Source organism: Capsicum annuum, chromosome 2 (genome assembly GCF_002878395.1).
Source record: "Capsicum annuum cultivar UCD-10X-F1 chromosome 2, UCD10Xv1.1, whole genome shotgun sequence".
Taxonomy (NCBI): domain Eukaryota; kingdom Viridiplantae; phylum Streptophyta; class Magnoliopsida; order Solanales; family Solanaceae; genus Capsicum; species Capsicum annuum.
In genome coordinates this window covers 138,679,952-138,703,973 of record NC_061112.1, presented here as the reverse complement: position 1 = coordinate 138,703,973, position 24,022 = coordinate 138,679,952, and the positions used below count along the sequence as shown (strand labels likewise).

Here is a 24,022-nt window from a genome sequence, read left to right as displayed (position 1 = left end):
ATCACATCTAAAATAAGTGAAAAGGATCTTCAGATACTTGAAGGAAATCAGTGATCTTGGCTTATGGTATCCCAAAGGTAGTAACTTTAATCTGGTAGGTAACTCTAATGCTGATTATGCAGAATATTTGGTAGACAGGAAAAACACTACAGGCATGGCTCACTTCCTTGGATCATGTTTGATTACCTGATCCACTAAAAAGCAAAATTCAGTAGCATTATCTACTGCTGAAGCTGAATATGTTGCTGCAGGTTTTGTTGTGCTCAACTGCTATGGATTAAGCAACAACTTATGGATTTTAGTATAGATGTTGGTTGTGTTTTCATTTTTTGTGATAATACGAGTGCTATTAACATAGCTAAAAATCCTATTCAACATAAAAGAACCAAGAATATTGATATTAGACATCACTTTCTTAGAGATAATATTGAAAAAAGGTCATATATCAATTATGTTTTGTTCAACTGAGGAACAAATTGTTGACATATTTACTAAGGCCTTGAGTAGAGAACACTTTGAAAGGAACAGGTTAGCCTTGGAGATGATTAAAATTTTATAAATCTCCCTCAATAATTGATTATAAAAGATTGTACTTAAGTGATTGTTAAGTAATTCAGTCTTACACATTTAGTTGTGTATCCTAATTTCAAGGTTTTATAGTAAATGAACTCAGCTATGTGTTGATTTTGCAGATAGGCTGAACCATTAAGGCGAATTTTGTCCATTGTTTTTCCATAGTTCAGGTATGATTTTCACTTGTTCATAATAACATAAGAGAGAAACAAGTTGTTCACTTGGTCCCTTTCGTTACATTTAAACCGCTAAAAATCCAAAAGCCATCTCCTTCAAAAAGCTGCCAGCCCTTTTCCATCAGTACAGACCCCTTCATCATTACGTTTCTATCTAATCTTTTCCTCACACGGTTCATCTTTCCTCAATCCCTCTTAAATACACATCATCTTTTTTCTCTATTTCTCATTTCTTCTAAACCTTATCTACGATAAATCATTAACCTTCTATTTCACTAGCCATGGCTTCCTCATCATCTTCTTCAATCTCCCCACCTAACTCTGCCACAAACACCTTCACCTCCATTATCATTCACCCAAATATAACCTCCATTGATAACCTCCCTTCAGCTCTTAATATTTATAGAAAATTCTCTGGAAATCCTTTTCTTTTAACTCATAGAATAGTCCTTAAGAATGAGATGTCTCCTCTCCACCAGTTCTATTTTGATATGGTTCACAAGATGATCTTTCCTTGACAGGAAATGAGAACAGTAGCCAATTTTCTTGATCTCACCCTGATTGAATTACTAGACTCTCAGACTCCAATTGATCTTCCTAGACTCATTATCAAGCACATGTAAAGGGTCTTAATCCAAGATGCAAATGGGCATGCTTTGCCCTATGAGTTCTGGCTTGCCCCTGTTTTTGAGGACTTTTATGTTCCTGTCAAAGTGTGGTCATTGTAGACCACAACAGATGTTATTGGCTCTGTGAACCATGCTATGTTACTTGCTGCTATGAGGAGTGTTGACAACCCTATGCAAAGGTTGAGGAATACTCTTACTGCCAAACAAAGTGAGGTGAAAGTGGCACAAGCTGCATTGAAAGCTGCCTAGGCTACTCATGAGGAGGAGAAATAGGTTCTTCAAGCTTAAATTGCCTCCCTCACAGCCATCTTAGAAAAGGAAAGAGATGACAATGCTGATATCATTAGGAAGCTGACCTCCCTTATTCCTTCTTCCTCATCCACTTAAGCCCATGTTAGTGCTTAGGCACCTTTCCTTCCTGCTTTTGGTTTAAGCTGTTTCTCTCTTATTGCTTTTAATGGGCTGTGATCATTGTATTCTGATCTATCAATGAAATGGCTTTTTTGCTTTATGTGGTTCACTTTTGTGTTATTAATGCATTGCTTGTTTTTTTTGCTCTAAAGTTTTCATTGTTTTAGTGATATCCCCAGTGGCCATGAATTATTAAACTCTTTTCACTTATTGGTCCAGCTTTTCGATGATGTTAAAGGGGGAAGAATAGATTATACAGTGTTTATAACCTAATTGACTAACCCGTGTTTCATTCTGATTCTTTTGCTTAACTTCTTTAGTGAGTATGTCAGGTTTTTGTGGTGTTGTGCTGCTATGTTTGTCAACATCAAAAAGGGAAAATTTGTTAGGGCATGTGGAGTTTTGATGATAGACATGTGAATGAAACATGTTGTGAAAGCTGGTCCATCCAAGTGAACAAAGCTCAGTTGTAGACAAGTTATGGATAAAATGATTCTGCGTACAAACAGAAGTGGATAACATTTATCATATCAGAAGTTGAGTTGAACGAGAAGTCTTGCAGAAGTTGAGTTGAACAAGAAGTCTTGCAGAGATAAGAGAAGAATCCTATTCAAAGAAGAAGTGAGAAAGGGGGCAGCAACAAGAAGAGTAAAACTATCTAGAGTCCTATTGAACACAGAAGATCACATCAATTGAAGGACTCTATGAAGTGTGTGCTTAAATACAAGAAATGGATTCAAAAGCACTCACTCAATGCACTGAAAGATAATCAACAATCAGCAAAACAATTCATATACTTGAAGAAGAACCCGATCCCTTACTTTGCAAGTCATAAACTGTTTGTAGTAGGTAGGTTCTTTGAGTTGTAATGAGCCATTGTTCTAGTCTCAGTGATCTATAAACTGAGTTAGGAGTTATGTCTTCAAGTTAAGGAACTCGAAGACTTGGGAACACTTATCTTGGGAAGATTTGTGTTTTTGTAGTGATAGGAGTTAGAAGTTTTAATTCCTAACTTACAAGAAGTCTTGTAATTTGTTGATTGTTGAGGCTCAAGTGTTATAGTGAAGTTGGGGTTAAATCCTGTAGAGGTACCGGTCGTAATTTCTTACACCTTTCTTGAGTCGGGTGTTTTCAACGTAAAACTACTGTGTTCAGCTTTTACTTTTGCGAATCACGTTTACTTACTTGTTATACAAATAGGCAATTAGTAGGGCTCGTACTCTAACGCATATCACATCAGCTCAAGAAAAAAAAGGTTCTAGAATTCATGGACACACGTAGGTGTTATAGATAAACACAATCCAACAAAATAGTCATAGAGTTTGCAGCTACTATTGGGCAAATTAATGAAGCAACTTACAGTGAAAATAGACCATTTTGTATTATTTTAAAGGACTTATTGTTGCCATTTGCAAATATGGTGAGTTACTATGAAAGCATAAACACCAATTCATCCAGAACTAAATTAATTTTAAGGTCAATACCGGTTCCAATACTATGCTTTTACGAAATCCCAATTGGCTTACGTAATTGGTCCCAATTGGCTTTCACTTTAACAAAAAAAACAAATACTGTACTTACATAGTGAGGCATCCACTAATTGTTTAATTATTTCTTCTAGAGTTTTCAGCCTGACATACTAGACTTGTATTTCTGCAATTTAGCCCCACGTCTCTTGCAATAGTAAGTATTTGTATTACATTTTTTAATGACTCTACTTCTTTCAATATTTTATTTAAATTCTTCTTAAAAATATCCTCTGCTTAAAAAGGCGTAGTATTTAAAATAAATATCAATACGTTCTAGCAATTGGAACATACTATTTTCCAAATTATTAAGAATCAATTACAAGAGGGAGTATTTAGAATATATTATGTACTTAGGATCTAAAGGATGTTGTTAGTAAAACTGAATATCACACAGGTGCGCCATTAACTTAATACCCTAACTATCGATTTCATAATAAACAATGATCCACTTTGATTTACTTGGATATCAAGTGCTAGCCTCGAAGAAGTGTTTATGAGAATATACAATAATACTTTATTTATTGAATTAAACATATCGGAAATAGTTGCCATGATCGTTTTATGATGTCGCCAAATATAGGTAAAAGTCAATTGTTGGTTAGAGCGTTGTGCTAATAACGCGAAGGTCACCTGCATGGGCCAATGATTTAACTCCGATTTTTTCCTTTTCCCAATTCATTACCGTGTTAACCACAGCTAACAGCAACTATAGAGTGGAGTGAGTATCAACGTGAAGTTCTCTGTGCTTGCTTTCATAACATAATTTCATAATGTTGTTATATGCACCTTATTAAGTGCTACTACTATTTCCTTAAAAAGAAAAATTATTTATTGAGGTGCTACAAGGCCCTCCACTCTTGAATGTATTCAGACAAATCATGATGAAGTTAAACTGAACCTTTATTTTTCAGACAATGGTACCCTCAAAGTTATATGTACTTCTCGGCAAGATCATTTTTTGACCTAATGTGTTATGAACCAAGTGTCCCACATTGAAAAAATAAAGAAATACTAAGGAGATTATAAGCCAAATGGGCTCCCATCTATTAGACTAGTCTTTTCGGATACGTTCTCTCGTTTGGTTTATAACATTGATGCTTTCATTGAGAGTCCCATGCGTTGGACCGTGACTCGGAGTGGTGGCCCGAACCTAAGAAGGGTGTGCCAGCCGTGATCAACGAGGATCGATCCACGTGTGGGGGAGCCGCGCATTGGGCCGTGACCAACGAGGATCGATCCACGCGTGGAGCCACGACTCGGAGTGGTGGCTTGGACCCAAGAGGGGTGGCTCTGAGAATCACCTATTAGGCTAGTCTTTTGGGTTGGGCTCTCCCGTTTGATTTATAACATACTGACAGCCGTGACCAACGAGGATCGATCTACGCGTAGCCACTACTCGGAGTGGTGGCCTGGACCCAAGAGGGGTGTCAGCCGTGACCAACTGGGCGTAGCCGTGGGCTCTGAGAACCACCTATTAAACTAGTCTTTTGGATTGGGTTCTCCCGTTTGATTTATAACATAATGACAACAAGCTTATTGCAAAACATTGACATGTTCATCATTGATGATATAATAATATACAAGGACGTAGCGTTACATACTCAAAGGGAAGCCCAGAAAAACTCATCAGTAATGTACACTTAAAACGACCGGATACATACATTGATTGGTGCTGGTTGTATAGGAGAAAGCAACCTCATGCCAAATGCTCTATCAGCAAACTCTGTTGGGAACTGTGTGGCACCGGCCACTGTCTACACAAGACCAAATGTCTAAACTACCATTCATTTTAGAGACTTCTATATACAGAATTGCAGCAGAGGAACAGCACATGAGATCCGCGTAAACTTCATGAACATGATTTTCCAACAAAATTTTCTCATGGATAACTTCCATGTCTCCAAACACCCACTTCTACGCATCTCTTTATGAAGCTAGCTTTTCCGAGAGCCTCTGAATCTTGGACTGTTTACCATACGTGAACTTATACTTGCAGTTCTTAGAAGCCTACGAAATTCTGACAAGCTTATCTTACCATCTTTGTCGACATCTGCTTCTTCTAGCAGTGGGGCTATGGAGCCTTTTAAGCCGGTATGCTGCATGTGAGTAAAAGGCAGACATGAGCATTGTTAGAATTTTGGGGCTAACAGAATATGAAACTGTCTATATGGAGGATCGATCCACACTTCCAAAGATACACTGAAATATTTATCTTCTTATTAGTATAGTATAACCATGTAGCTTAGCAACTCTTAGTATTTATTGCGAGGTTGAGGAACAGGATTAGGGATAAAATAGCTATAAGCTTTTGGAAGAAGCAAGTATATGCAACAGTGTTGGCCACTTGAAGCAGAAGATACGACATACTAACCATTCTAAGTTCTTCTGGAGTGATGAATCCGTCTCTGTCAATGTCAAATTTCTCAAAAGCAGCTTGCGATCTTTGCTGCCATTTTATAGAATTATGCTCCTCCAACTGATGGACATGTAGAGTCGCTGCAACAAACTCTGGGAAATCAACAAGCCCATCTGTGTTACTATCAATCTGCCAATCAATGAGCAAAATGCTTCAGGATTTTGAACTGCAGTAAAATCAAGTATATGGAGAAAAGAAGGGTTGACAATTGTTGAATAATCCCTCAGATTATCACATGAATTTATGAGCCGGATCTACAGTACTGCTATGTGCCATCACATTCGTTCATTACCTAGATAATGAACTTACCGCTTGAAGAATCTCAAGAACCCGTGATTCTTTCATCTTCCAAGGGAGATCCTTAGCAAGGGCCTGCATTAAAATGGAATGTCAACAGCCATAACATATTATACAATGCTTTGTTGCAAGATAGGAATAGCAGTGCTTGCGATGTCCGCCAGAAACTTAGAGAACTGTACAGAAAGAAAATAATTAGACGGTCAAAATGGGAAATACCTGTCTCATTTCTTCAAGGCTAATGACACCATTTTTATCCACGTCAATTGCAGAAAACTGATCCCGTGCATCTGCCAGTTCCTCCTCATCAAGTGTGCTAGCTAATGCCTGCCGGATAGTGAAATTGCATGAAGTTAATGTTCTGTATATTTTATTTTGACCTAGCCACAGGTCAGTCTAAGAAAATAAGAAAGCTATGAAGTTACCCGTAAAGCAAATTGTTTTAATCGACTGTATTTTACAAACTGTCGCATGTTAGATAAGACGGAAATGTCCAGAGGAATCTCAGATGCATCGCCTCCTTCACGGACCCATGGGTGTGCTGAAATGTTCAAATATATCAATTTGAAAACACGCTTCATTTATCAACATCTTAAAGGTGATGAGAACACCAGTAACCTCTATTTGAGTGAAAAAACTATAAAAATAGTCGTATCTGAAAGTTGTCTGATGAGTTATCAAGAACGTGGAAGCTACTTAGGCAGGACTGATAGATTTATTGGACCTCCAACACTGACCATTGCAAATGAAGTAGGTGACTCAAAACTGAAAATTCAGTTTTATGAATCTTTTGGACATTGAGCTACTTCTTTGATTAATCATGCTTGGTCATTTAACAACATACCCACTGTGATCCCACAAGTGGGATGATTGGTCATTGTAAAACTTAAAAATCACGTCAAATTGTACTAAATCAGAATACCATTACTTACATAAGGCTTGTGCAGCAGTAAGTCTAGCACGAGGATCTTTAACCAATAATTTCTTAACAAAATCTTTAGCACTGTTGCTTATAGTTGGCCAAGGCTTGCGACGAAAATCAGGCTTGTTTCGCAGGACCTTAGGCATAGTAGAACCGGAGTTAGAAAATATAATGAATCAGATAAATCAGAAAGAATCCACCAAACATGAAAAAGAACGAGTTAAATCTCTTAAAGAAATATAAACTAACAATTTTGAGTAAACTGCAGAGCATGCTACTCAAGAACCAAAATAAATACAGCAAAACTATACAAGAGATTCATCACCAGTACCATACTGCGAATGGAATTCCGAAATTTCAAATGTAAAAATGGCTAATCAGAAAGAGATATTTCAATCTTCCAAAGAAAGGCAAGTAAATATTATGCAAAGTGACCAATGATAAACATGCCACTTTTACAGAATATGAAGTTCATTTCCTAGAAGAGCTTAAAGATCATAATGCCTTCACATAACTTTCCAAGAAGAAACACAACTTAAAATGTTGTCCAACGGCAGAGCTATAAGAATAAAATGGTATCAGCTCACCTCCTTGAATATGCCATCCTCCGTTTTATCCCAGAAGGGCCGACGACCACAGAGCAAAATGAATGTAATTACACCAATGCTCCACACATCTGATTCAGGTCCAGATCTACGCTTTAATACCTCTGGGGCTACGTAATATGCACTTCCAACTATATCTTGGAATTTCTTCCCTGCATTAGTTAATTTCCAGTTATAAGTTTTTACTATTTGAGGAAGAACCACAAAGCATCTTTGATGGCTTGAACAAATTTATGAATAATTGAAGTTCATACACCATAGCAAAAAGAGTTCTTCATTTTCAAATAAGCAAAATGCATTAAAAGTAAAATACGTCATTGAGTAGATTTGCAGACATCCAATCACCTGGTCTTATGAAGTCTGAAAGACCAAAATCCGTGGCCTTTAACTCTGAGTCCTCCTTTGGAGATTTAAATAGAAAATTCTACAAGACAGACGTGTGTAAGAAAAGCAACATGAAGCAGCATTAATAAGCCAAAGGAAGTACACAACTTCTTGCAGACCTCAGGTTTCATATCACGATGCACCAAACCATGTAAATGACATTGAGCGGCAACCTTTAGCATCTGACACACAACTATTGCTGCATCTTTCTCGGTATAACGGCTGTCCTTTCTGATCAAGGGAAATTATCAGTAACTTATATAAGTATTCTTCTTAACAAGAAATAAATTATAGAGCAGTCACCACAACACATGACTGATTAACTAAGCCCAGTTAATACAACTTACTTGGCCAAAATGCGGTCCAAGAGTTCTCCGCCCTCACATAACCTAGAGAAAAACAAATTTGTAATCTATTAACTTACCATCAGATAGCATAATACTAGTAAGGAAAGAACTAGGATTGGACGAACCCAAACAGAGATCTTAATAACGAAACTTACTCCATTACTATGTAAACATAGTTATCATCCTCAAATGCATTATAGAATTCAACCACATTCTCATGACCGGCTAAGGCCTTCAATATCTTGACTTCTCGTTTTACATCCTCAACTGCAATTGGAGCAACCATCTGCAACAATTCGGTAGAGTGAGTTTATAGTAGTACTGTAATAAATTGGAACAAGAATTAATTCAAGACAAGGTAATTGATCACGCAATTGCACTAAAACTTGACAAGATTCTAAAAGAGAAACTTTTGCATGTATTTGAATTTGCGTGAATAGTCCCATCATTCCAGAAGGGTGATCACATCTTAACCGGTGTGAAGAGATTATAGGAGACAAAAGCAATGGCGAAAAAAATAGTTGCATCAATAACCAAGTCTTGTGCGACTAAAGGGGTGGTTCTAGTTAGAAGGATTCATGTATCTATTTCACAGAAACGTGAAATCAAAGTAGGCGATAAAGTAGTCGGAAGATAGTCACAGATAATTCCATTCCCCAGAAACCCAAGAAGCTATGCTTATTGACTAAAAACCAGCTCTGTTCAAACCAGGTCACAGAAGCTATTTTCCATTTAACTGTACATTATAACAACAACAGCACTAATCATGTAAGGCTAAGGTCCAGTGCCATAGGTGTTTGTTTCTCTATATATGTCATGTTCAGAACAACAACCATCATTATTAGTCTAACAGCTTCCATACACCTATAGTTTTCGTGATATTTACATCTCTTAAAAAGTGTAGCTTTACCTGTTAGCAATCCTATAAAAATAACTCTAAAGCATCAGTCAACCAAAGTCAATCAAGACATATAAAAATGATTCACAAAAAAGACTTGAACATATAATTAGGATGGAACAAAAACATTTCAGAACCCTGACATATATGTCAGACAATATTACCAATTCTTTGGGGGTTGGGGGGGTGGGGAGGAAGGGGGTAACAAGAAGGTAAAACGAAATACCTTTTTCTTCTCAATTCTCTTGACAGCCACGCGATTTCCGTTAGACTTATCTGTGGCAACATATGTATATCCAAATTGGCCATGACCCAACAACTTGCCAATGGTAAACTTGTTATCAAAATCTTTATCATACCCAAAATCTGTTCTTTTCCCACAAGGAATAACCCCACTTTGCTTTCTTGAATTGTGCTTAACATTTTTCTGAGCATTCTTCGTTTGTTGCTTATCCTTAGCTTTCTGCTTATTGCAATGAGACCCCTCTTGTTTTCTTGATGTATTGGATGAATTCTTCCGGTTACGGTGTCCATTCACGGTGGTGGTTGTGGTGAAAGGGGTGTTGCTGTTAGAACCACTAACTTTTGAGCTAGCAGAACATATATTGCCCATTATGGCAATATGAATATAATCCTCAAAAGTTGATGATGTTTTTCAAATACTAATAAAGATTATGGATAATAATATAGGGAGGAAAGAAAATTTAAATGAGATATAAGAGGAAAGATAGAAGGAGGAAGAGAGGAAGAAAGAGAGAGGAGGTGATGATGGACCATGGATGTTTATGGTCAAAAAGACACTTTTTGAAGAAAACCATAAGCCCACCCTCTCCCTCTTATTTTTAGTTTTGGTTGGGAGAATGGAGAATGGAGGGAGAAACTAAACTCAAAATCTACACTCTTTGTTGTTTTGTTCTGTTTATTTTCTGCATCTTACATTTTCTTTGTAATAAAATAAAATAAAATTTATTGCTTTAGGAATTACGTTACTCGTGGAAAAAGAAAATAAAATGATGTTTTTGGTGTTTTCTTGTGGAAAGTTATCTTCAGATACGTAATTCACACGCACGTGGACAAATTTGGTATGGCAACTACTAGAAAAGGCAAGCTCAGACCAATAAAACGTGGGAATATATATAGTATTTACGTATAAAATTACAATCAGTTACCAAATGCATCCAAAAAAAAATCAAAATTTGGAGTAAGTTTTCAGTTTTATACTATATATTTTATTTAGATAGAATGATTCTTTATCCACAAAATGCTTACCCGGTGATCTTTGTGCAATTTGGACCAATAATACATAATGGGTTCACAAATCATATTTATGATATAGTCAATGAGATTTTCAATAACAATATAGAATTCACGTCAAAGCTATTAAATTTTCGAAAACTTTATCCAATACTATAGATTCGCCCTTCCGTCTAGTTGTCAACCAAGATACGAATCCATAATCTAGAAGAAGTTCCTAAAAGATGTGCTACAAAACATGCCAATACGTACATAACATTAATTTGTCAACATTCCAAAAGGTTGAGCATAAAGATAAGTAAAAATTTGACAACCAGTAAAATGACATAAGCCTAATCAATTTGATAGAAATTAGAAAACATTTTTCGCATGCATGCACTTCATAGGTCTATGATAATACCCTCTTTTTATGTACATCCCAAAGTATTTTTGACCCCAAATAATTTCTACTCAAACTATTCTCCTGCAAGTACGTACAGTTTTAATTTGAAGAATCATATTGATATGACTAATATCTATAAATCCAAATATAAACGGATGTAAAATGATTAGTCCACTCGTTTTCAAAAGACCAAAATTAATACACATTGTTTTGTGTTTTTAGCATTAATGACAACAAGTAATTAAAGTGCATCCAATGAAGTGCCATTGTAGAATGGAAATGAACCAAGTTAACTCCTTTCGCCCGCTTTTAACTATCGCTTTAAATAGTAGTAATTATTTTCAAGAATACTCTTACTATTAAAAAGGTACTCCTTTTGTCCTATTTTAACTATTGCTTTAGCACAAAAAAAACTATCTCCAAATAATTTTCATTTTAGGAATTTAAAACTAAACTTGACAATGGTTTTCAATTATACCCGTAACTAACATTAACGTAAGGAAGCAGTGAAGTAGTTCTTTTCTATAATGGGATGGAAGGGGCAATCAGTAGTTCAGCATTAGCGGCTAAGTTAATATTGAGTTTTATTTTAGTGGGACACTCACACCAGTATATGCCACATTTTAATGCATCAGAATCAAGAAGAAACTGATCTTGGTGAATAAAGTATAAAAGTTTTTAAACATCATATGCAAATACATATAAAATAAATAAGCATTTTACAGAGTACATAGTTGGAAAATGCTTCGCCGTCCACCAGAGGAATTTTTTTTTTTTTTTTTAAAAAAAAATAAATGAAGCAAAAACATTGGCAATCATATCATACAATCCCATTTTTAGTTAATCATAAATTATAATGAATTCAGTGCTAACATCCTTATAATTTACTTAATTATTTGAAAAGTTTAAAAAGGAGGAAGAGGGGATCATTGATATGCAAATTAAGAAGTTTGCCCAACTAATACAACAATAACATATCCCGTGTATGTTTACACAGTCGTATCTCTACCTTATCGAGATAAAAAAGTTATTTTCGATAGACTCTCGGCTCAAGTAGAACATATTAAAACAATATTCTATATGAAGTTTGCCTAACTAATGCTAACTAAATACGCAGTGTACTTAGTCAACTAAGATCTTTTAAACAAAGACAGTCTGTATATATATGGTGAGGAAAGTATATTAAAGAAAACAAAATTGTCCATTTGCTCAATTATATAGTCTATCAACCAGAGATATTAGATAAGAGATGTAATAAGGTGATGAAAAGTTAGCTAAATAAAGGCGCTTGAAGTGGTTTAACAACCACTTTAACTATTAGAATGTGGAATATCATCTATTAAACTATAAAAAAAAAAAAGTAAATAATACAACAGATAGGGCTTCTTTTTTTTTTTTTTTCCCCTAGCTAGTTATTCGTCAAATTCTCAAACATCTCACAAATGTCCTCTAATCTTCCAATACACTAAAGAAAATAGATATATCAACGGGACTCCCATAGGGTTGAATGATCAAATATCTTAATAATTGAAAAGAGTCACCATCAAATTAAATTGAATTTTTCTCAAGCCATGACCACTATTAAAAAAATAGAAGTTAGGTACGAACTGCGTTGCTAAATTGTTTGTGGCTTACATAATTTTTTATAATCTTTTGCTAGGATTAGTTGAATTGTTTAACTGCATGCATTTTAAATTTATCTCTCACTTATAATTTTTGTTTTTTTAAATAATGAACCAACAAGTCTGAGGGGTCGATCTGTCCAATCCTACTTTTCCACATTTAGACTTGCTTATGAGTGTATACATGATCAAAGTTTTGAGTGAATCATGCATCAAAGTCCCTGTCTTAGGCACAAGTATTGACCTAGTCTTTTTGAAAAGTTCAAATTTCCACTTGTTTTTACAAGTACGTACAAGTGATCATCTCTAAAAACTTTCAAACTTGAACTTAATGAGTGATTAATTAACTTCTATATTCTGCTGGTTACTGGGATTGCCCCATTCTAGCTAGTTGATACAAAAAAGCCTGGTCGATCGTAAAACTATTATAATGAAGATTTATTCTAGTTAATTGGGCTATATATGGCTAATTAGGTCTTGGAAACTTTTCCAAAATTCGAAACACGACGATTTCTTTATTCAACATAAATGGATTATTGGTTTTAAGTGTACATTTCAACAACCAATACATTAATTTCTTTTTCTAGAAATCCAAAAACCAGCTTGTACGGGTTATGGAGTTTTCAGAAACATTTTCTCGAAAAGCAATCCGAACCACAGGAAGTATATCGCTAATATCTTTCTCAGATTACCTCCACATTTATTTAAAGATATTGGGTTCGAGCACGAGAATAAAAAAAATTGGATAGCAAGTGCTTCCCCTTTAATGGTCTTACACAGTGTAAAAATAGAATTAGTGAAGGCTCTAACTTGAGTACTAGACCCTAGCAAATTGAATATAGAACAAAGTCTGTGAATTTCACAATTGAATATAGAACATGTGTTATCTTATGAGTTCAAAGGATGTTATACGTGTGAACAAATTATTAAATAACGTGAATTTGGAGTATCAATGGACGTTAGCTATGTCTAAATTATGAGAAACGGACAATAAGGATTAAACAAAGTAGGTCCAACTAACAAAAATAGCACTTTTAGAAAAAATTAGAATAATGAACTAAATAAAACAAATCGAATATTTAAGAGTATCTTTTCACTAATCTCAAGCTGCTACCATGGGGATCTTACTTAACTGAAGAAGTGTTCACATTTAGAAAAAAGCAAAACTGCAGAAAATAGCAGTTTTGCCAGAATATTCCAAAGCCTTTTGGTTAATATATAATTTGGCTGTATTCCTCAAAATTCAAAGTAAACCAAAAAAACCTCTTAAATGACAACAACAGTAGTAGACTTGACTTGACTTGACTGCATACACTTGATACACATTTGCCCTTTATTTTCATGTTTATCGTTTAGATGATATAATTAGAAAACAAATGAGGGTAGCACTAGAAATTTACATCATAGAAACACGTATGAAGACCAAATCTTACAAGTTTTTTGTGCTTCCATCTAAACAATGGCGCGGTATTTGACCATCTTAGAAACGGCAGAATTTGCACTTTATATTCTCCCATTTAAAGTATTATTTTGTTGGAAAAATATAACCTTTAGTTGAGATAATTAGTAATTGAGAAGACAAAGGTTTCTATATTTCCAATTTAATACTTTATTATTCATGTAAAGCTTTGATAATTTTAAAGTCTGGGACCCTTCAGACTTTCAGTAGAGCTCTATGAAAGATTTTCGAGCATTACACACTAGTTAATTAAATTCAGTACTCTTATTGAACATGTTTAATGTAGGTCCAAATCTCTCCGTTCTGTGTTTTCACACTCCTTTATTTAACTTCCATTTCACACAGCAAAAGAGTGGGAATGTATCATTTTATGAGTTGGATGGTTCTTTTCTCCATTTTCTCTTCCTTTTTTTTTTTTTGGTCTTTTCTTGATGGGTACATAAAGAATTTATATCTACAGATAAGTCTTCTAAATATATGCAATTTGTAATCTTAAAAATCAGATAATGTAACCTAATAGTATGAAAATTTTATATACACAACTTATGAAACGTTTTTTTTTTTTTTTTTAGATTTAGCCTGAGTAGTTCGAGCCGAGAATCTACTGAAAATATGCTCTCTACCCCCACAAAGTGATAGTAAGGTTTGTGTATATCCATTATGCCAAATCCGACTTATGAAAATATACCGGGTATACTGTTATTTGCCCGACTTTTTACATTGTTCGACAAATTTTCATGCCTTACGCATATACCCATTAGCCACATTATTTCTCAACTATTACATAATTTAGGGTTAATAAATTAAAAGAAAAAAACATGCCCCATTACTGCATGTGGTCCAAACATACATTTGGGTGCTAGCTGCTTGTCGGTGTTAGAATGGAGCCAAACGCGGACTGCCTAGTTCACTAGAGTATCCCAAGCATGTGATGACTAGTATATAAACTAGATGACAAAAAAATCATCCACACATATATATAGCTGAAATTGCCACAGTAGTTTGAACTTCCTTTTTTTTAACTATTAAGTTTGAACTAGTTTAATCCATGCATGTTCTAATTGTACTCCGACAAAAATTCAGAAGTCTTATACCAATACTAATAGGGACTAGGGAACCCAAGGTGTATTACTCTCTCGTTTAAAAAATAATGACCCTTTCTCCTTTTAGCAGCTCCTAAATTCCAACTATATCCACATGTTATGTTTAGAGCATAAGATTAAACGATATTTTAATACATTTTATATAACTTTAATTTAAGATCACAATAAAACATAGAAAGAAAGTGATTTCTTTTATCTTCCCTAAGCTACAGTGTGTAGATTTGTCTCTGTGTCCTTAAACTCTTTACTGATCAATAGTTAATATCTGGTGAAAATAGTTGAGCACTACTATTTAAATGAATAAACAAACAGATAAATAAATAAATAAATAAACGAGAAATATCCATTAGCTTTCCAAAGTGAGACAGCAAAGGCCAATTGTGTTTCTTGCAAGAAAGGTTCACGCGTCTATTAGTTACAACTTTGATTAATGTTCTCTATAGATGATATTACTACCATATTTCTGTTGTATACTAGCTGTCAGCTATAGAGTTCTACAATGTTTTCATATTATTCTCTTAATACAACGCACAAATTCCCACCTTGCATGCATTTTGCCAGTTCAAACGTAGGCCAAAAGATAAGAAATCCCTTCTTTCAGCAAATACGATATTCTGCGCTATAATTTCTGTTGAAGTTATATGTACGAATAGTGTAAATAATATTTTATATAAATTAACGGTTTTATATGCATGACATTCCCATTTATTTTAAGTTACAAATTAATGCTTATTATATAAAAATACATGTAATTACCTTTTAACTAAACCGATTCCCTAAATATTTTCTTCAGCATCAAGAGAATTAAACACTTTATTTTTTGGTCAATTACAAAGTGGTAATAGCTCATACGTATGCGCCCAGAGATAAAATACCATATCTCTTTTTTCTTGTAGAGTTGTAAATTAAGAAAGGAAAAAGCATCACCTCCCCTCCTGGATTTTTAAATTTAATTTCTTACAATACCATATACTATAACTTCAAGAGAACGTGATGGAGCCTGCATCAGCAGAATATTGGACAACAGATTTGATCTTCTCCGTCCATTTTCACTTTGTTTATTGATCTCAAGAGAAAATAATTAAACAAATCCATCTACATTTGTGGGTCATTGACAATAGCCACGTACCCACTAGACAAGATACAAAAGAATTGTTAGGTAACTTTAGAAGATGGAATCAACTCTTTTGATTTTCTAGAAAAAATCAAAAATCTAAGTCAATTAAACAAAAAAAGTGAGAACTAATCTAATATGTTCATTTATTGTTCCAACGAAAATATTACTAGTATATACTTACGCTCAATTAACAATCTTCTTTAGTAGGAGCGGCACCATGTACTATTGAGAGACTTAATTGGCATAAAATTACACTAGTTTGTAATATTGGCATTAAATACAGTTCCTTTCGCCAAAATTGATTGGATTGTCCGAGAATCCCCAATTTCAGTGCATGCAACACAAATTAATGGCATCTTCCGCGACGCAAGCAACATTAATCGAGAATTAAATGATGGTCCATCAGTTCACACTGAAAATGCATGTATATGGATAATGGTTTAGTGTCAAGCCGGATCGAGAAGGAAAACTCGGAGCGAAGCCATATGAGTACCAATTTCACATTGTATTTGAAATTCCAACCACTACTATAAGTTGGAGCACATTTTAGCCTGTTGACTATGCAAAATTGAGAGAGCATTAAGAAAAAAAAAAAAAAACGACTGAAAACCAATTAAATCATTGTAGAAGCGACTTTCGAACTTCTCATTGGCATACGTCGATCACCAATTGTCAAGAACATGATTTATGGTTATTGAAGAGAGTAGTGATTAAAAAAAATCATACTAATAGCTAGCATCTTTCTCAAATCCAATATAACAGCTAAAATTGTAAAAACTTAAGCAAGAATTTCTTCAATGGACTTGGATTCCAACTTGGCCTTTTCAGCAGCTTCAATCTGTTGCTCCTTGGCCAGTTTCTTGAGCCTAGCAAGCTCAAGATCCTTACTCATTTTCCTCCTATACATTTCTGCAAATGTAATGGGTTCATCCATTACTGCCTTCTCTCCTTCCCTTATTTTTAATGGATGCACTATTGCCTCCGGTGCTGGATTCTGGAATGTGGCTATCGATAATCTGCTGCTACTTGATGATCAGCATTCTTGAACCTCCCGTTACTCAAATACTGTCCAAAAACACATAATTAAGTGCCAATTGTTATAATTTCACACAATATTGAACACAAATGATGGTAGAGTCTAGGGAACTATGTACTATGTTGTTCAGATTCTCCAAAAATGTAACACCGCTCATCTCAAATCCTAAAAAAGTATACTTTTGGAGGATCCGACATGGGCAGTGGCATTCTTGCGAATCCACACAGCAGACCTATGGAATATGTATTCAATGGTCACGTTCCAGCACTATCATAAGTTTCCAAATTTCAAACATAAAGCTCCATGTTAATGTCCTGGAATTTCACCTGACAATTCCTATTAGTCAATCATAAGAATTGAAAAGTGGCTATAATATTTGCGGATTTTAATATGTAGTAGTAGTAGTAGTACCAAGTGTAGAGAACTTACCTGACCATGATCACCAAGATTAACAACAAAAGCCCCTTCAACGGGCTGAACAGTGATCCAAGTTTTGCCATTATCCTTAGTGGCTTGAAGCCCACCAACTTGGTCTTGTAACAAGAGGGTGATGGTTCCTGGATCAGTGTGTCGTTTCAGCCCAAGGGTAAGATCTGGTTGTGGACACTTTGGGTAGAAATTGACAACAACTTTTTGGTCCATATCCACACATGCCTTGGTTAAGGCCTCCTTCTCTAAGCCCATTGCCTCTGATAGTATTTCTAATAATTTGCAAGCCAACTCCATTAACTTTTCACTGTACTTCTCAGTGATTGCTATCCATCCTTGTGGTTTGTTTGGCCATCTAGAATAATCTCTAGCTCTAATTGGGTATGAGAAGTAGGTCACTATTTCACGCCAATCTTGGACCACTTCACCCTTCAAAACAATAGTTAATGTCAATTTAATGCTAATCCCATTCCGTTCCATATTCATTAAATAGTATATGTTACTTATTGACTCGGAAAAAGATTCAGTCAAGTACTATAGCCTCAAATAATGTCCAATGGACTATTAGATTCATGCCACGTGGACCACAAAATAATTTATAATAGAGATTTATTTCAATGTTATACGTAACAAACAAAAGAACCAAAAATAATAAAAGTAATGCTAATTTGCTAACGACATCCATTTGAAACTAACGCATGTTGCTTTTGTCTTTCTTTTCTTTTAATACTTTCGTCCTTTTAAGTGCATACTACAGAAAATGCACCAGATGTCCAATCAAAAAAGCAGTACTCAAATTTTATTTTACTAATTCGATCAACTCCCAAAAATTTTCTCATCTCACAAAATTGCAAAGTTCCAAATGATCGTGAGTCACAATGACTTTACTTGGGCTACAAAATGGATAAATGTAAGATGTAAAACATCATCGAAGTTCAATACCTAATCAAAACATTCTGTTATGCTGCAAGCTAAGTAATGTCTATGGGAGTTGGAGTAACATCATAAATACGTGTCTCATTATGTCTAGTAAAAAGAGTATACCACTTAATTATATTTATAATATATCCAAGTAATATGATCAAGTTCTGTCGCCTTAACAATCTGCTCTCGAGCATGGTCGTATTAATGTGTGAGAGTTAAAATAGGCGCGACACGTGGAAAAGAATAAGAACATCAAAGATATATACTTTCTCCATTTCATTTTTTTTTTAGCTCGGGTTGATTTAAAATTCCTCTTTAAAAAAATGTTTATTAGAGGTTTAATTTATTAAATTAATCTTAATAATTATTTTGAAATTTTAAATTTTTCTAATGATACTTTATGTAGTGATTAAATGCCCATTGATTTATTTAGCCAACACCTGTCTGTATCTTTGCTAACTCTTCTGCCTGTAAGGAAGCTTGAAAGAGGAAATTCTCTGATCTATGACCCCGAAAGAAAGATAGTCTTTTTTTCGATTCCGCGCATTGGAACTGAAAAGAGCTATTCATAAACAGTCTTCCTTGCTTCTTACCTCTTATCTTATTGTAGGAGATAATCGGAGAGAGAAAATCCTATCAATTTCTTTTGAATAAGGCTATGCTCCTTCAAGCCTTTGAAAGTATTGAAAATAGAAACTTTGTTTTCAGGCGGGTTATCTCTTTTTCATAAATAGGACAAAGAAATTGAAACAACTAATTAATTTGAATATGAGAAAAATCAATAAATTTTTCTTAATTTGTTAAGCTGACCTTAGTAAAATGAAATTAAGGATGTAATTTCTAAAAATCAAATTGATTTAATCAAGACGTCTCAGTAAAATTAGCGGTCTAAAATCAAATTTTAATAAAAAAATATTAAATATATACACATATGTACAAAAATAAAGCAATTCGCAAATGGTCTTTGAACTTATGCAAATATCCAACTAATATAACTTTTGCAACAACTAATAAAATTATTAACTTTTCCATCCATCCATCTTCAGACTCATCCATTTAGCTGATGAAATAAATTTCTCCCTTTAAAATTGCTTCATCAGTTCTAAAACATAAAAGTAAGAACACAATAGGGCATGTATGCAGTCCAAGAACATTGGTCAGCAAGGTTACTTTCTGTTATTTGCCCAGTGCCGAAATAAACATGGACGGACCTAGCATACTCGTATGTATTTATTTCGAACCCAATAATTTTAGCTGAGCTTTATGTATGTGTTAGAAAATCGACTATAACAAATATAATTATAAATTGCGAACCTAGTAAATTGAATGCACAATATTCAAATCTTGAATTTTTCTTTAATAATAAGACTATCTTCACTAACCCGTTTAACTTTACTTGGAGAAATCACCATATCGTAATTTAGCTGCTCCCAAATGAGTAAAACGAGAGATTGAGGGTGACAAAAAGGGACAATGTTAATGGCAAATATCCCAAGCTAAAGAGGCGTAAATTAATTGTAATTTCTCTAGATTGCTATGAATATCAGGACTTATTATGTCAACAATAAATGTCAATTTCTGAATCAACAACATTTCTAAAATCTGAAAACATCAAACTAATTGGGCAAAATATCTAGCAACTTAAACAGAAACAAAACAAACATATATAGCAAAACACATCATATTTTATTTCAATAACGACTAACTGATTGTTAATAAGCAATGTAATTAGACTAAATATTGCTCCTACTAACCTTCTCATTTGTAAATTTTAAAATTGATGCAATAAGTAAAATGAAGAACTTATTTCACCCGCTAAATAGGTCATGATTTAATGGGTATGCGTTTAAACATAAATGGATCCGTTAAAAAGATTAACAATTCTTGTTAGTTTTCTTATATTCGAAAAAATATACATAGTTTAGTGACTATATTTTTTAAGAAGAAACAAAAGTTATATTAGTAGGATAATTGCATAAAGTTCAGTCACCGTTTGGGAATTGACTCGACAAAAATAATACTATTTTTTTTCATGCATATAAACAGTATTTCATGCATAGTAGTTATTTTTGGTCTAGTATTTTTAAAAGACATATAATATTTAACTTCATATATTAATACGATTATTAATAAAAGTGAGAATTAATTCTTTTGAATAAAATGTAAGACATTTGTTTGCAACACATTAACTTGGATCTTGTTGTTAAAACTTCATTTATTAATATGACGTTTGAGTTGTTTAGTTCAAAGTTCTAAACTATTTCAGTTAAATATAAGGATAGTATGAAAAAAAATTAATAAAATTTTAATTTGTTAAGATCCTTAATAAAATGAAACTAAGGGTGTACCTTCTAAAAGTTAAATTGATTTATCAAGATTGTTGAGGAGAGTACCTATATTCCGAAAGCTAAAATCTACATCAAAACTCAAAAGTTATATTTGTTAATTTAAACTTTTATCCATTTGCTGCAAAAGATGGAAGTTACGATATCAGATCAATTGACGCCACACCTTATAGTTGGCATAGATTGAAGCTGTAAAAGATGGTAAGTAACTTATCCTTTGAGAGGGAGTAATTAGATCAAAACGGCTTTTACTATATTAACTCCAGTATGTTATATTGTTATTTTCTTCTTTTTAGACGTATAATTCACAAATAAATGAGAATATCTTCTTTTCATATCATAAGTTCTTAAAATACTTTTTGATACATGTCGAAAGGTTGGTTTCCTGTAGATGACTAGAGACGATGAAGCCACCTTTCTTGCCACCAGACATATCAAACCGAACCTTCTCCTCAGAGGGCAACGCGAAGAATTCTTTAGCAAATTTTGTCATTTGGGAGATCAATTCAGCATCCACCCCATGATCAACTACCTGTAAAAATGAAAAAATTTAATAGCTTAATAAATTGGGTTATCTGAATTTTCACCTACTTAATAACGAATCGTTTTTTCACTTTGTAATCTTCTCACATATTTCACCTCTTGTTCCACTCTCATCAATACCCTTCAACGATATGAATGAAATCTCATCACTGAATTTGTTGTAAGCCACTTTAGGGCGCTCTTCTTCATCTCTAATGAAACTTGTTGGAACGGTAGTTTCGTCCGCCAGAGCTGTTAGCGTTGAAGGTGACATTTTTGGGGGAAAACAACGCTCTTTTTTCTTGTTTGTACAAATGCCTTACACACTTTTTATGATAACTAAAATGTATATATAAAAATATTTATTAGTAGTAAGTAAAATAATTTTTAGTAAAAGATTAGTAATTTTCCAAAAATGGAAGGCAAATCGGTCCACTCACTTTTAGTATACTATAACTGATATATTATATATATATTTAGTATGTAAAATATTAATAATTTTACAAAAACGGAAGGCAAATTGATCAATTCATTTTTAGTAAACTAATAACTGATATATTACTCGATATATATATCTAACAAGTAAAATAAGTGTTAGTAAAATATTAGTAATTTTCCAAAAGTGGAAGCAAATTGGTCAATTCACTTTTAGTAAATTAATAACTGATATATTATATATATTTAGTAAGTAAAATAATTATTAGTAAAATATTAGTAACTTTTCAAAAAATTGAAAGCAAATTTGGTCAGTTCACCTTTTGACCCTAGGCTCCTCTCATTTCCTCATATAACTAAAAAATATATTACCATACACACACATATTAAGTAAAATAGTAATGGTAATTTTTCGAAAGCGGAATTGGTTAATTCACTTTCTGACCTAAGTTCCTTCCATTCCCTCTTCTATGTATTAGTAACATCAAATTTGTTAATATGATGAAACATTCACCCTTTCAACTATTAATTAATGCATGTTTATTTATAAAAAAAATTGAGGGTGCAGCCAATTGGTATTCTAGACTATGATTTTCGTTAAAGTTATATTCGCAAACGGTATAAAGTATTTTAATGTAGATTAACGGGTAATGCATGACACTTTCCATTTATTTCAATTGATCTATAAATGAATTCTTATTGTATGAAATTGCATGTAATTAGCATTTATATGAACCTATTACCTAAATATTTTCCACATGATCAAAGAGAATTTAACAGTAACTTCATTGTTTAGTCAATATAATTACAACGTGATGGTAGCTCATACTACCCCAAGAGATAATCTATTAAATCTCTTTTTCTTATAGAGTAGCAAATGTCACACCCTTTTTCACCCCAGGTTCGAATCGAAGAGTTTTTCCAATTAAAGTGACGATATTGAATAGGGATTATTCTATTTATAGAGTCGTCACTTGGAATTGAGTTATGGTGTTCCAAGTCACCTTATTATATCCCCAATCAAAAGGAAATAACTCTTTATTGATCTACGAAAATAAAAAACAGGGTAAGGAATTCTGTTGACCGAGGGAAAGGTATGAGGCACCCCTCAAGTCCCGTGATTTTAGCATGATCGCTTTCATGACTTATCTTGACTTAAATTTTTTTTATAAATTATGTTAAGGCCTAAAATTGCTCATTTGTATTATACAAAAATTTGTCTATTATTTTATATTAAATAAATCATGTGAAAGTTAATTTTAGAAAATACTTGCTAAAGTGCATTTCTTGCATCCTTGAATTTTAAATGTCTCACAAAGATGCTACGTTGCATTCTTAATCGAGACAAATATTTTAAAATTGTCAAAAATTTGCCTAGCGTTAAAGGCATTTGCTTAAACGAAGCAAAGTAAAGGTGACTCATTTTTGTTTTGCACTCTAATTATTAATATGCTAATTTTGGACTTAAACAAAGTAAAGGTCTAATATTCTGGGATTCGTCTCATAAAATCCCGTAAGAAATGGTTTAAGAGAGTGATAAAATTTCTTATTAAAATAAGATTAATTAGAAGAAACGATTGCATCCATATTACTAGATAACATGAATATTCTTTTAAAAATAAACTCTGTTAATTCAAAATTTCAAATGATACTAATCTAAAACCTAATAAAAGTCAACTAATCCAGATTAGTACGTCACTTTCAAATTCAACACCCAGTCATATTAATCACCTACTATTAAATATTATGCCTCAAACAAGAATTCCAAATAGAGAAATAATAATAATAATATAACAATATGTTACCAAACTATCATTAAAGACCCTTTAAGCATGACATGATTTTATTCGGGAAAATTTCAAAAATAACAATTATAGAGCCTTAATTGTAACTTTTATAGCAACAGTTTCATAATTACGAAAAATAGCAAATTATATTTTGTATTTAAGTAAACTGTTGCTATACAAATACATATACAACAAGATTTACTGCCCTTGTTTTACTCAAATTTGTTGAGTAAATAATGAATAATTATCCCATCTAATTAAATTTTCATAAATTACTCTTATTTAAATTAGTAGATTCCTTTTTCAAATCAAACTCAAATATGAAGATTATTATTTACATGATCTTCAAAATATCATTCTCTTATATCTCTAACTATTTTTTCTTGTTAGTTTTTCATTTTTTTTTATCTTTTTTTTTTT

General features: G+C 33.4%; 1 protein-coding gene and 1 pseudogene across 1 annotated transcript; both read right to left on the bottom strand.

Annotated features, from left to right (window-relative positions):
* Window positions 1–4,854: 4,854 nt before the first annotated feature.
* Window positions 4,855–10,128, bottom strand: LOC107859878 (calcium-dependent protein kinase 18). Its single transcript, XM_016705023.2, has 12 exons — window positions 9,414–10,128; window positions 8,445–8,575; window positions 8,290–8,331; window positions 8,062–8,173; window positions 7,904–7,982; window positions 7,541–7,710; window positions 6,964–7,090; window positions 6,457–6,572; window positions 6,251–6,358; window positions 6,044–6,106; window positions 5,690–5,863; window positions 4,855–5,414 (listed from the first exon to the last, which is right to left on the bottom strand). The coding sequence occupies exons 1-12, from the start codon at window positions 9,798–9,800 to the stop codon at window positions 5,253–5,255; spliced, it is 1,671 nt and encodes a 556-aa protein (XP_016560509.1). The 5' UTR covers window positions 9,801–10,128; the 3' UTR covers window positions 4,855–5,252.
* A 6,614-nt stretch (window positions 10,129–16,742) lies between these two features.
* Window positions 16,743–21,678, bottom strand: LOC107858279 (annotated as a pseudogene).
* Window positions 21,679–24,022: the final 2,344 nt, after the last annotated feature.

Bases quoted from the DNA above. Each gene is read 5' to 3' on its own strand.
- LOC107859878 (XM_016705023.2), bottom strand. From the start codon at position 9,800: ATGGGCAATATATGTTCTGCTAGCTCAAAAGTTAGTGGTTCTAACAGC. The intron at 8,576-9,413 runs GTATTTCGTTTT...GAATTGTTGCAG, and splicing joins AGAGAATTGAGAAGAAAAAG to ATGGTTGCTCCAATTGCAGT. The intron at 6,107-6,250 runs GTATTTCCCATT...ATTTTAATGCAG, and splicing joins GCCTTGAAGAAATGAGACAG to GCCCTTGCTAAGGATCTCCC.